The sequence below is a fragment of the Paramisgurnus dabryanus genome, chromosome 12 (assembly GCF_030506205.2).
Source record: "Paramisgurnus dabryanus chromosome 12, PD_genome_1.1, whole genome shotgun sequence".
Lineage (NCBI taxonomy): Eukaryota > Metazoa > Chordata > Actinopteri > Cypriniformes > Cobitidae > Paramisgurnus > Paramisgurnus dabryanus.
The window spans coordinates 18,384,810-18,398,895 of NC_133348.1; the positions used below are offsets into that span (position 1 = coordinate 18,384,810).

Consider the following 14,086-nt stretch of genomic DNA (forward strand, 5'->3'; position numbering starts at 1 on the left):
TATATACATCTGAACTAAAAAGACGTTAAACATAATAACATCTACTCTTTCTCTCTCCATACTTAGTCCATGCTGGTTTGGAAGTTAAGAAGCTTAATGAACAAAACGCTCATTTTTCAAAATGCACATCAGACGTAGGGGCCGGCACAACCGAGTCTCTGGTTCTTATTAAAGAAGTGCATGAATCTGAGCGATGTATAGAAATAAAGGATGATGATCAGTCACTAGTGGTGGAGGAAGAGACATCCAAAGAAGAAATTGTAGCTGAATTGTCACCAGTAGAAGAGGATGAACAGCAGGAGAAGACAGAAGATCTATCAGAGATCCAGCAAACTTCACAAAATTTATTCGACCAGACAGATGAAAAAATCCTAGTAACACAAGACAGGTAAGTCTTGGATATATACACTGCCAAAAAATGTAACCAATAAAATAATAAATAAATACATCTATCAAGTCTATCAAAATTTTTAAAGCTGTGTAACATATAATGAGTTTTATTTCTTTAATATTCTCCCTTCTTTATATTATGTATTCATGCAGCTGTGTTGAGCATCAGGAAATTACGTTAAGCTCGTTGACGCATGTCACTGATGAGAATCTGGAGACAGATGACCTAAAAAGTCAAGTAGAGGAGGCGTCAGAGGAGTTACAGATCCTGGAGGCGTTAGATGCAGGATGTGAAGATGCAGAGGAAGGACCGGAGAGAACAGAGGAGGCCACATTAGAGGAGATACAAGACGGAGAGCCTGTAACTGAAGAATTTGTCATTGGTAAGACAGTGGTGATTTTGACCAAACGTCTAACTCTGATTAATCTCATTTCTTAAACTCCATAACTCCTTGTCCTCAGATACCACCCCTCCTCCACCCGCTCCATTTGAGCATCGTTTGGTCACGGCCAAAACCCACCAGATTGCCAGCTACTACAATATCAATAAAGAGGAAGTTCTTGGAGGGTAAGTAACAGAAAGGTACTTTATTGCTGGACTGTTTGGTACAAAGTTGGTTCAACTTAAAAAAGTAAGGTACCTGGTTGCCTTAAAGCCCCCTTAGCCTAAAAAAAAAACTTTTAAATGTGTTTCTAGCAGAAAATGAATTGCCAGTGTGTGTGCAGAAATATCCTGTTATTATACAAATCCATCTATTCTTCGTTGTGTAATCTCCTTTAAACTCAACAGTCACACAAAACAGGCTGTTAGGAATCCCCTATCAATGTGATGTCACATTGATTTCCCCCAGCCATAACCGCTCACAGACTCCACCTTATGAGCCAGATTCAACCTTCTGCCATAGACACATGTTTTGATGTAGTCCGACCCCAAAGCAGATGTGTAAGCGCTGTACCCCCTACTTTGCATATGGGGAGGGAAACTGAAGCTTTCTTTGCATTTCATGGAACACACACAAAAACAGCATGTTTTTCATTGCAGCCACAAATCAACATCATATAATAAAGGATCTGTGGTGTATATAGAGCTGACTTTTTCAGACACATTCTGGGGATACCAGATACTATTTTTATATTGCTGAAAACACCTAGGTTATCGGCAACCAGGTAACTTATTCTTTAAGTTGAACAAACAAATCTTTTTTAAGGTGTATGAATGCATACGTTTTATCAAAGGATTAGTGCTCCCAAAAATGCTGTCATTTTGTTCTCATTCACTTATCTACGTGTTGATTTTCATGTTGTATGGTCTTCTTTGTGGAACACAAAAGCAGAAATTTAGATGTTGCTATGCTGTTTTTTATAAAAGAACAAAGCATGCACCTTGTCACCATTCAAATTTTTTTAAGTTATTGTAACCGAAATGCCTGAAATATTAAACCTATAGCATTTGATTCCTAAGAATGTTCACAGCTTTCCAGGATACAAGATACTCAGAGAGAGAGAGAGAGAGAGAGAGAGAGAGAGAGAGAGAGAGAGAGAGAGAGAGAGAGAGAGAGAACATATTTTTAGCTCTTAGTGAAATCAAACACCCAAAGACTGCAAAAGATTACAGAAAATGTCCTCTGAGGTTTCACAGATGGTGTGGGAACTAAATAAGAATGGTTTGTGACTTGAATTTGGTTTTTATTATCTTGTTTCTATAGTGGACGCTTCGGTGTGGTACACAAATGTGTTGAGAAATCTTCTGGCCTCATATTAGCAGCTAAGATCATCAAAGCCAGAAGTCAAAAAGAGAAGGTAAATGCCTGTTTTAAGTTTATTACAAGACAGCGCTGACTACTTAATACTAATGGACTCTTGATTTTACACATTTTTGTTATCAGGAGGTGGTAAAGAGTGAAATTGAGGTAATGAACCAACTGAACCATGACAATCTGATTCAGCTCTACGCTGCCTTCGAATCTCGCCATGAAATTGTTCTAGTAATGGAATAGTGAGTATATATTCACACACACATTCAAGCTTTCATTGCACACACTAAATGCCAGCATACCATAGACTGCAAACTCAAACATAGATCAGTGTTTCTCAAACTGGGGGTGGGGCCCTCAGGGGGGCCGCAAGATGTTGGCCCAGTTTTATGACATTTTACAAAACACATGAATCTATCATGAATTCTGTGTAATTAAACCTAAAAAAAAATAAGGCTATTAAGATTAAAATATTAAGATTTACAACAAATTTGTCATATATTTTCTTTGGGGGGTCGCGAAGGAATGCATCGTACACAAGGGGGGGTGAAAAGTTAGAGAACCACTGTCATAGATCAAACATAGATATCATAAACTAATGCTTCATGCTTTATTTCTTCTGCACATTTAAGAATATTCAATAAGTGTTATTATTTGTACTGTGTGTAACCCTTAGTGTTGATGGCGGTGAGCTGTTTGACCGGATCATAGATGAAAACTATAAACTGACAGAGCTGGACACAGTCCTCTTCATCAGACAGATCACTGAAGGCCTCCAGTATATGCATAACATGTATATATTGCACCTTGACTTGAAGGTATCAAACACTTTGTTGTAAATAATACATTTTAGCTGCATTGTGGAATTTTTGTCTCACCATTAACTTGCAAAAAAAAGTTTTGCAACACTCAAACAGATCCAACCAGTGTAGTACAGATCCCTATCTCAATAATCTACAAAGTAATAACTGATAACTCAGTCTGTGTATAAGTAAGTGTTTCATTGTATTTATGCATTTGGCAGACACTTTTATCTAAAGCGACTTACAGTGCATTCAAATGAAACATTTTATCAATATATGTATTCCCTGGGATCAAACCCATGACGTTTTGTGCTGCTAAAACAATGCTCAGCTAAAGGAACACTACATTTGGTGTTTGAATGCCATAAAAATTACACACTTCAACCTTAGGCACTTTAAAGTATTAAAATAAAAAGAAGTTTGACATTTTACTTTTTGTTTACATTATCAACAGCCAGAAAACATTCTTTGTATCAGTCGAGAAACAAACAAGGTCAAGATAATCGATTTTGGACTTGCTAGAAGGTTGGTATCCATCTGTGTTTGTGTATATCTTATAATATTACAAAATATTAAAGTATTCCTTAACCAAATATACTAAATGCATATAATAAATAATGGAAAAAAAAACATGTACTCACCTCTTCTGTTCAGATATAAACCAAGGGAAAAGCTGAAGGTGAATTTTGGAACACCTGAGTTTTTGGCTCCTGAAGTAATCAACTATGAATTTGTTTCATTCCCAACTGATACGTGGAGTTTAGGTGTCATAACTTACATGCTGTGAGTCTATACTACAAACAATAATAATACAAATTTGGCCAAACATATAGTTTAGACTCATAGTTCAGCTAGACTCATAGTTTTATAAAATCAACTTGTTTTTGCGTATAGGCTTAGTGGACTGTCACCGTTCCTGGGCGAGGATGATAATGAAACCTTGAATAACATTCTGGCCTGTCAGTGGAGTTTCGAAGATGCAGAGTTTGAGGATATCTCGGAGGAGGCCAAAGATTTCATCACACGCCTCCTTGTAAAAAGCAAGAGGTTGGATTATGATGCCACACATAAACATCTCAAATATAAATATAAACGGTGTATGCTTGTGTATATGCTAATGCAAATTTCATGACTTCTATGTAGCTGGAGAATGAGTGCATCCCAGTCACTGAAGCACCCATGGCTTTCAGACCGAGAACTTCACTACCGTCTGCATCAAAAGGTTAGCAAACGCTTCAAGTCTGCACTTAAATTACCACCTATAGCCTATTACTCGTAACTGAGATTCATTAATCTTTTATGATTCTGTTTCTCTCATAGAAAAATATGTGTCACTCTTCACATGGCCCTCCTCCAGAGGTCTTATAGACACAGGTGAGATACACATGCAGGCACCATATATCGTACCATTTATGAATAGCGTATAAATTGATCATAAATGTAAAGTTTCCTTTTCACAAGAATGCACACCCATGTACAATTGGGTGTTAACCATTCGTTTTGCTGTACATCTGGAGTCGATCGACATTTACAGTTATGATGAAACTCATTGTTTGCAAGTCACTGACTGACACGTGGGACTAATTCTCACTTTTTTTTTTTTGTTGCAGAAGTGATCAAAGGCTCTGGTGATGCCGTGGCAAAAAAACTGGACCAATAATGTACCTAAACAGCTATCTGTTACATATTGTGCTGTGTAATTACTATTTCTAAATACCTCAACGTAACAGCTCAGAAGCGCTACAAGCAAAGTAATGCCCAATGTTGCACACCATTTTGTAAAATTGTACTCCGTAGTAACATTTATGGCTAGATGAAAACCTGCCCCTGCTTTAGACCTGGTTTGAGTGAAATGTGTGGCTATTGGAATCATCTGGGCTCTTTTTACTAAAGGTTTATAGTTAATGCTATAGTAATGAGGTCTTGGATTTTGTTAAGCCAGGTCTAGAAAAAGTAGGCTAATGGCTTAAAGAGCCCTAAGGAAATGATCAAACTCTATACGCACAAAAATGTTTATTTGTCAGTGATCTCTTAAAACGTAAGCACTCTTAATCTCATCTCAATCCGGCAAATGATTTAGGACTTAAGTGCCATAGGACGGTGGAGTTTGTCTGCTTGCATGTACCTGTTATTACTTGACACTTAACTGCATGCAGCCATGCAGTAAACTCTATACTGTCAGAAAACAATTGTAAAAATGGTCCCAAGCTCTCACTGGGGCAGAACCATTAAAAAGGTTTGAGTTTGTACTATCTGTGTACAGACATGTATTCATTTTGTATCAATACCTACATTTGAAGTACTAATATGAACTCTTTGAGGTGTACTCTTTCCCCAGTGGCATATTGGGACCATTTTTACCCATTTTTTTTCTAAAAATTAAAAAAAAAAATTACTTCAACATGCATCGGTTTTTAAGAATTGTTCAGAATCCCATGAGGTCTTTAGCTGCTAATCTGAGACTTTTTGTGTCTTTATTTTTAAGCTTGAACTTTGATACTGGGACACTGACTTTAAGACTGGCCCTTTTAGGCAACAATATGGTCTTGCTCGCTCCCTCTCTTTTTAGCAGACATCTCGCCTTCCATGAAGGCCAATAAAAAACAGAACACTACCTACATTTATATTGATAATGTTCACACGGTCTAAAGTTTACTATTGTGAAAATGCTTTCACAGTATACCAGAGGGGAAGAAATGTACAGAAATGTACATCAGTTTTGGCTAACGAATTAATGCTTTAAAATTGGAAGTGAAAGCTGACACGAGTGTTTTTTTAAGTGTTTGAAACAGTCTTTGTTTTAAATGCTAAATAAGAGATAAGCTTGATTTATTTTTTGATGTGTTTGATTTTTATTTTCTGAAAACTTTCTGAAATCTATATTAACAATAAGAGAACTGGCTTTTATTTGTCTAAAACTGTATGTTTGTTAAGACTGGATAGATGAATGATGAAACATAGTAATGACAGAAAAAATACAACAAACCATTTGAGTACTTTTGCCAAAAGCATTTGAAATATATCTTGTTGTGTCGAATGTTGTGTAAGTGCCTGAGAACTTCAAAATATATATTATTATAAATATATATAATATATAAATAATAATAACTATTATTACCATTAAAATATATGTTAAGCATTTCATTGTCTTGTTCTTCAATCTCTCACTTTGTTTAATTTGCATGATTTTTTTTTTTTAAACCTGCTTCTTAAGTGGCCAAGGCCCATGAGAGGCCTCAATAAACTTACAAGGTGGTCTCAAAATGACTTAAAATGATTTGAAAGAAGTCAAAAATTAAGCATAACAATACATTAAAAACAACAAAAAATCTAGATATTTCTTAGTGTTTGGTTATTTTTTATAACAAATATACATCTATTATAGATTTTAAACGTCTAAATAAAGTTTTAAATTAGTTGTTTGTGGCTACTCCTGAACGCCGTGACCTGTAGTTGGCGCTGTGACACGTGAGCGGACAAAAAGCAACAAGATTTCTCTCCTCCTCTTTATTCTGTCGTGTACACGTCACTCGCTCTGCCCTCTGATTGGCTGCTGAGCGCAGGTTCCTGGTGTGTGGCTAAAGCAGCTGGAGTTTTGGATGCGTATCCATCATCCGATGATCAAGAAACACACACACTGGACCCAGGACACCTGAACTCACACCGAACCAAAACCAACATACATAATGGCTCAATGTACAGCAGCATCGGCCTGTAGTAAAGTAAAAGAAGATGGACAGACAAAGAGGAAAGTGGCGATCATTACAGGCATAACCGGTCAGGTAACATGAAGTATTATTGTCATTCACATATGCGAGAAGGTCGTTGGATAGATGGACAGATTAGTTATGAGGCTGCCTACCGAGGCAATCTGCTAGTTTTGAAGCCGGGTCTTGGTATTATAGAAATAGGTTATGAAATGTGTAGTCAGGGATGTTTTATGGGCTCCTTGGAGCATTGATGGTGCACACATCCTTTCACGGTGAACTGATAAAGTTTATTCAACCTGTGGTTCATCAAAAGTATCCATGACCACCTGAAGAAATACTGGAGTGTACTTTATTGTAAAATACCTAGAAACTATTGTTTCTTGCTTCTTAAGTAAATGTTATATCGTACTTACTACAGTTGGTCAGTTCACTATAGTTAATTCTAGAGAATATTATAGTGTACATTAACAAAGTGTAGTAAAGCGCAAAGATTCCTATCTAAGTAAGTTAGCCTATGTGTATTTTATTGTTTTGTTCACTTATAAGACACTTTTATACCGCACACAGCAAGGCAAATTTAGTTACTCCATTTACATTAATGCATTTGGCAGACACCTGTATCCAAATTGACTTCCAGTGCATTCAGGCGTTACATATTATTAGCATACGTGAGTGACTAGGGAATCAAACCTCTGACATAAGCATTGCTATTGCTAACACAATGCTCTACCAACTGAGCTACAGAGAAAAGCCCCATTAGTTAACAGTTTCCTTACATGGTAGCCACAGTTACTGTATCTTTTACATGCTGTTAGTTTTACAGTTTCACTGTTTTTAGGCCTACATAGTACAGTACAGTTTTGTCAGGTAACTTACTAAACGTGATCATTTTCTTACACACTGACGTAATATTAGGCCTTTGAAGTTTGCTTAACAACAATAACAGCAGGTGTACATAAGAAGGAGTGTTTCATACAAGCCCCATATTTGTTGGATGCTGTTACAGTCACTCCCTTACGTTTTTATTGTATGCATCATTGTGTGTGTGGACTATGAAATATGAGAGTTGTGACACATATCGGCTGAGAAGTTGTTCACAGACAATTGGGTGTAGTAATAAAGTGTACAATGTTACAGGGTGTGGAATAAATAGTAATTCTTGCAAACACATGTAAGTGTTGTAATGTAAGTGTTTAAGGTGCATGTTTCAAATGTGTATAAAACCTCTTATAGTCCAGTGATCTAAGGACATTGACCCTTATTAGGTAGTATAATATGTGGCCTAAAATTGAACGTTTTACGTTATATGTTTAATTGAGGAAGTTTGAATCTTGATAAAAGTTACCTTTATTTTCAATAGATGCAATGTTGACAGGTGAAGCTATTAGATTAAAACAAGAATGCCTTTTTATTAGTCTGACTCGTTGCATGTGTGCTTTGATGTGTCTCTGGATATTTGTGTTGGTTTTTTTTATCCTTACATCCGTATTATGCGTCCTTGTTCTTCTTGGTATAGTTACATGCTTGTTTGTATTTCAGGAATTGTTTAGGCCAGATATATGTTGTCAGTGAGGTAAATGCAAAGTAAATAAGCCATGTGTTGTGAGAAGACACACAGATTGAATAAAAGGCTGTACTCAGAATGACACTGATCATGTGGGTGATTTGCCTAACAGGAAGTGGCAGCTGCACGTGCGGCACATAATAAAGCTGGTTTTGTGACCTATGGCTATGTTTGAAATTGTAAATGTCTTTAAGGGGTGGTGTCCCAGACAGGGATTAGACTAGTCCTAGACTAAAATAAATGTAAGAGCTGTCTACACTAATAACAACTTGCACTGACATATCTTAAAATACACGCGCCCTTTGTTTTGCCTCAAAATTCACACAAGTAATGTTTTAAGTTAGGCATGTTTGTTAAAACTAGTTATATTTCCTAATGAAACTAAGGCCTAGTCTGAAATTAAGATAATCTCTGTAGGAGAAACCACCCCTACGTATTTTGCTTGTGCGCGCATTAACTCTCGGTTACCAGTAGGAGGTTGATTGAACTTACTCTTATCAGGTGTTTTGGAACCGGCATGGTCAGGGGTGTATTCCAAAAAGCGGGTTTAACTTGCCATCAGCGAAACCCTGAACTTCCGCTTGATTAACCCAAAACCTGCTTACCCTGACCGTGTATGTTACATAACCAGCTTTCTGTAATACCCTCCTGCGTACGCAGGTTTTGTGTTAATCAACCGAAATTCAGGGTTTCGCTGATAACAAGTTGACCCCGCTTTCTGGACTACACCTCAGTACTGATTTGTTTAACAGGATAGACTGGCTTTAACAGACAATTGGTTGCGAAAAACGCCTGGCATAGACCATTTCCTCCCTCAACGAGAGGTGAAATTATTGGTATGTCTAATGAAAATAACTTTTAATAGCGACACGGCGCAAACACGTTCTATAAAAAAATATTTAAATCGTCCTGGTGCAGTTTGCTTGATGAACAGAAGGGGGCTGTCAAATGTCAAAAATCGTCAAGTGTAATAAGACCTTAGTTGAAAAGATTTCATTTTAGTTCTTGCATTTCTTAGTTTTATTTTTCTTAACAAAACGTAGAATGCATTTTGCAGTAATTAATAAAGCTGTATTTATCTTAAACATTTTGACTGACATGTTTGTAAATGTTCATCAGTGTTTCCCAATCCAGGTCCTCGAATAGCCCCTTCCAGAATGTTTTAAATATCTCCTTATTTAAAACACCGGATAACCCGTCAGCTTGTTAGGGAGGCATGTTTACCATTCTCGAAGGGAGGCTGATGAGTTGAATCGTGTGTTTTAAATCAGAAAACATCTAAAACGTTCTGGAAAGGGTACTCGAGGACCAGCATTGAGAAGAACTGCTATATTAGACAAGCAGTTGTCACAGTAGGCGCTGCGAAAAGTCCCGTGAGAGCGATGAAAAAGCACAGTGTTTGAAATGCTCTCGCGGTACCGTGATGTCATACGCGGAACAGTATGCGCAGTGACGCATGAAGATGTTCCCATTGTGCGCTGGGTTATGTTGAAATTGTTACATCCAGTTGTGGTTTATGGGGGAACACAGTCATTTGTTTGAGCTTGGATGCGGTAAGGAGAGTTTTTAACTACTGCTAAGTCAGGATGGACACACTAAAAACTTAACTGGAGCACAAATTATAAGAAAAATGATAAAAGGTCCGGGTGCATTTTCCTTTGTAGACACCAGGGGGCTGTCAAACGACAAAAATCTAAATTTGCGTGCGTGTTCTTTCCGCAGCTATTAACCCTTAAACAGGCAATGTGCACCACGGGATACGCTCTCTTCAGTGTCTTGTTTGGGGCATAAAAAAGATTTTTCAATCAAATCCTTATATCACTTATCAAACCTTGGTCTGTCTTGAATATGTGGGTAACATTATTTGCTTCAAGTTTTTTTTTATCAATTGGTCAGCCTGACCTAAATCCAACATGGCCACCGGTTTTGCAGGACAGTCAGATTTTGTGGTAAGTAAATGAATATTAATCTTACTTTTCTTCTTTAAAAAAAATATTAATACTGCTAATATTAATTGTGAACATTGTCTTGAGGTGCTAAAGAAAAAAATTTGGTTATATGTTGTTTATTTTGTTATTTAGCGCATTTTGAAATATACGTATCCCCTGAGATACATTGCCTGATTAGGGTATAAAAAAGGGATTAACCACAATATTGCCTATCTTTGTATTTTGAGTTGAAAAATGTAATAAATGATCAAATTTGCAGGTTAAACTGATATTCGTATATTTAGGTGACTGCATCTTAGCATTTTAACTGGATATTTTCTTTCGCGGCTTCACAAAAGCTAATTTTATGGTATAAGGAATAATAGGGAATATGAGTTATAGAGCTGATACCAATGAATTCTTCAGATTTTGAGAAAAGTGATGAAGATGAATTTTTTTGTGACAGTGCAGTGGTGTATTAGAACCAAGAAATTTTGGTAATTTTCCTCATACCAGGCGTGCATTCCTCTAAATTGCAGCCAATAAGAGGCCTCTGATTGAAACACATATAGACCCATATAGTTTACATTGAGGGGTAGGTCAGGTAGTATGCAAAATTAATCAATTCTTAAATAATTTACCAAACTATTATTATCTAAAAAAAATATTTTTTTTGGCAGATGGAGCAGAAAAAGCACCAACGAAGCCAATGAAGACATTCAAAACTGCTCATTCTTAGTTAGGCCTACTTACATTTAGTTGTGTTATTTACATGCATTGTTACTAGTAAACCTGTTGTTTACACTTTTTAAAATCGATGAAAAAATATGTATGGCATGTTTTAGAGCAAGAGAGGAAGTCAGAATCACATAATTTTTGCTGCAAATAAAAAATAAATTTTGATGACTTAATCCTTTTTTTATACCTTAATAGGGCAATGTATCCTGTGAGATACAACTCATAAAATCCAGAATATATCAAATATTTAAAAAATTCCAATGAATATCTTTTACATAAGTCCAGATGATACAAAAAATGTCATGAAATGATTTTTTGCTCAACGTTTTCCACTCTTGCCTGTTTAAGGGTTAAAACAACATTGCTTATTTGAAAAAAAGTAGCCTCTATTCGACAAGTAGTTGCCATAGCTCCTGAAATGATTAGTCAAAATACTTTTAATTGATCCTCTTGCAGTTGATGTGTACGCTGAATTATGTTGAAATTGTTGCGCCCACTTGTGGATAATAAGAAAACACAGAGACATTTGTTTTGAGCTTGGATGTTGTAAGAGGAGACAGACTGTTTAACTGCGCTGTCAGGCAAATGTAAGGGACCTGTTTTCACGCACAAGCAAATGGACACGTGCGCAAACTGAGATGATACACAGATGGAGTGACAGACCGACACACACACACACACACACACACACACACACACACACACACACACACACACACACACACACACACACACACACACACACACACACACACACACACACACACACACACACACACACACACACACACACACACACACACATTCTGTTTTGTGGGGGCATTCCATAGACGTAATGCATTTTGTACCGTACAAACTGTGTATTCTATTCCCAAACCCTAACCCCAACCATCACATCTAACTTTCTTGTACCTTAGATTTTCAATAAACATCATTCTGTTTCATTTATAAGCTTGTTTCCTCATGGGGACCTCAAAATGTCCCCACGAGGTCACACATTTACTGGTATCCATATCTAAGTGGGGACAATTGGTCCCCACAACGTGATAATTACCACACACACACACACACACACACACACACACACACACACACACACACACACACACACACACACACGGAGACTGTTTTCTTTGATGAGTTTTCATTCTTTCCTTTAACATTCTGGTTTTCTCTGAATAAATGCACTCACAGTTTACCATTAGCTGTGTGTGTTTGTTTGTGTGTGTGTGTGTGTGTGTGTGTGTGTGTGTGTGTAGTGCAGTTTCATTTTTATAAAATGCACATAGAGGTTGATGATGATTGCCATTGAAGTTTTTTTCCAAATTAGCCCACATTTCTGAGATGTTTTTCACATGAAGTTTCATTTTAAGGAAAAGTTGATGAAGAAATAAAAGCTGGCTTACAATGTGTGGACCTGTTTGTGTGTGTATGGTCAGACTGGTTGGAATGTCGTGTCCATCGAAGTTTCCTGTCTATGAGCACAATCTGCGGGAAACAGGCAACGTTTCCCAACAGTCTCAGTGTAACGATAAGCTTTTTATCACAGAAGGTTATGAGTCCGTGCTGTAGTTGGCCGTGATTTGTAAAGGAAAAACACACACACACATATACACAGAATGACATGGAGAGGCTCAGGTGGGCACAGATGTGCTTGCAATTCAACGGTACATGCCAGTGACCCATGTCTAGAGAATACGTATATAGTGTATGCTCTTAGATACATTTATATTTCCATTGACATTCTTTGTGTGTGTATATTTGTACACATGCATATATATACAATTACACACACACACACACACATATAAGATATACAGGCTCACACACCAGTGTTGAGCTCTTTTCTCAATTTTTTCCCCAAAGGTCCCTGGGATTGTGCCTATATCACCCCAGCAGGAAGTGGGGGGCGGAATGCCATGGCCGGGGCGGAATGTTCCAAAGTTCTAGAATGTGCGGTCGGGAAGTATGAGAGGAAAAAAATGAGAATGAGAAAAGATGAGAATAAGAATGAGAGAGACTCAGCATTTTGAAAGTTACATTTTGTGTCAGTCGGATCATCTTTTGAAAGTCAGGTGGATTCAGCAGCTAAACTGACATCACGGCCTTGTTTAGTGCTCTTTTGTCTTTGTATAAGATGAAGCGAGATAAATCAGTGAGCTTGTATTACTGGCTTACTGTGTGTGCTGTTGCCTGTAGGCAGTCCGTACTTATTTGTCCATTTTTGCCCATTTTCTTTGCATACTATATATGGACTGTGCTTTGGTGAGAAGAAACTGGCTCTTTGTCGAGTCCCAACATAAGAGTGTGTGCGTACGTGTGCATTTGTATAATGTAGGCGTGTATTTGCTGTGGTCTGGCTCGCATGTGAAATTTAGAAAGAAATGGTCATTGTGTTGCGTACTTTTTTTGGGAAATGTTTGTCGTAAATGTGTGTGTTAGTCTGTGTCTTAAAGACTTTATACAATTCTCCCTCTTTGTGGTTTCAGGATGGTTCCTACCTGGCTGAATTTCTGCTGGCTAAAGGTTATGAGGTGGGTGATCCAAAATAACCCTGCAAAACATCCTATAAACTCATCAGAAATAAATTCCACATAACACAGTCGTTTTCGAAACTCTCCCTTTACCAATAAAACATCATTCTACAAATTGTAGTCATACTTTTACAAAAATAATATTGTTGGGTGTTTACATTTTTGCCACTTTATTAAAAGGATAGTTCACCCAAAAATGAAAATTCTGTCATCATTTACTCCCTCTCATTTTGTTACAAACTTATATACATTTCTTTGTTCTGATGAACACAAACAAAGATATTTTGAGAAATGTTTGAAAACCAAACAGTTCATGAACCCCATTCACTTCCATAGTATTCTTATTTCCTGCTATGGAAGTGAATGAGCCTCACAATTGGTTTGGTTACAAACATTTCTCAAAATATCTTCCTTAGTGTTTAGGTTCGTAAGTTTAAAAACAACATGAGTCAGAAAATTATGACAGAATTTTCATTTTTGGGTGAACTATCCCTTTAATGTGTATCTAATTATTTATAAATCTGTTTTCTTTGGAACCATTGGACAGGTTCATGGTATCCTGCGCAGGTCCAGTTCTTTTAACACAGGCCGTATTGAGCACCTCTATCATAACCCTCAAACCCACACAGAAGGAAGTGAGTTTTGCATCCAAACATCTGACTTTA

At 37.1% G+C, this 14,086-nt stretch overlaps 2 protein-coding genes across 5 annotated transcripts in view; both read left to right on the forward strand.

Annotated features, from left to right (window-relative positions):
- Positions 1 to 4,932, forward strand: part of mylk4b (myosin light chain kinase family, member 4b) — a 29,206-nt gene extending 24,274 nt beyond the window's left edge. For all 3 annotated transcript variants that reach the window (XM_065256977.2, XM_065256979.1, XM_065256976.1), the window contains 12 exons: positions 67 to 388; positions 544 to 773; positions 853 to 958; positions 2,097 to 2,190; positions 2,277 to 2,386; positions 2,821 to 2,962; positions 3,402 to 3,472; positions 3,602 to 3,730; positions 3,842 to 3,994; positions 4,091 to 4,169; positions 4,268 to 4,321; positions 4,558 to 4,932. In XM_065256977.2, coding sequence (XP_065113049.1) covers positions 67 to 388; positions 544 to 773; positions 853 to 958; positions 2,097 to 2,190; positions 2,277 to 2,386; positions 2,821 to 2,962; positions 3,402 to 3,472; positions 3,602 to 3,730; positions 3,842 to 3,994; positions 4,091 to 4,169; positions 4,268 to 4,315 — 1,484 coding nt within the window. In that variant the 3' untranslated portion in view covers positions 4,316 to 4,321; positions 4,558 to 4,932. The remainder of the gene's footprint in view (positions 1 to 66; positions 389 to 543; positions 774 to 852; positions 959 to 2,096; positions 2,191 to 2,276; positions 2,387 to 2,820; positions 2,963 to 3,401; positions 3,473 to 3,601; positions 3,731 to 3,841; positions 3,995 to 4,090; positions 4,170 to 4,267; positions 4,322 to 4,557) is intronic.
- A 1,577-nt stretch (positions 4,933 to 6,509) lies between these two features.
- Positions 6,510 to 14,086, forward strand: part of gmds (GDP-mannose 4,6-dehydratase) — a 74,260-nt gene continuing 66,683 nt past the window's right edge. For both annotated transcript variants that reach the window (XM_065256987.2, XM_065256988.2), the window contains exons 1-3: positions 6,510 to 6,729; positions 13,377 to 13,421; positions 13,969 to 14,056. In XM_065256987.2, coding sequence (XP_065113059.1) covers positions 6,634 to 6,729; positions 13,377 to 13,421; positions 13,969 to 14,056 — 229 coding nt within the window. In that variant the 5' untranslated portion in view covers positions 6,510 to 6,633. The remainder of the gene's footprint in view (positions 6,730 to 13,376; positions 13,422 to 13,968; positions 14,057 to 14,086) is intronic.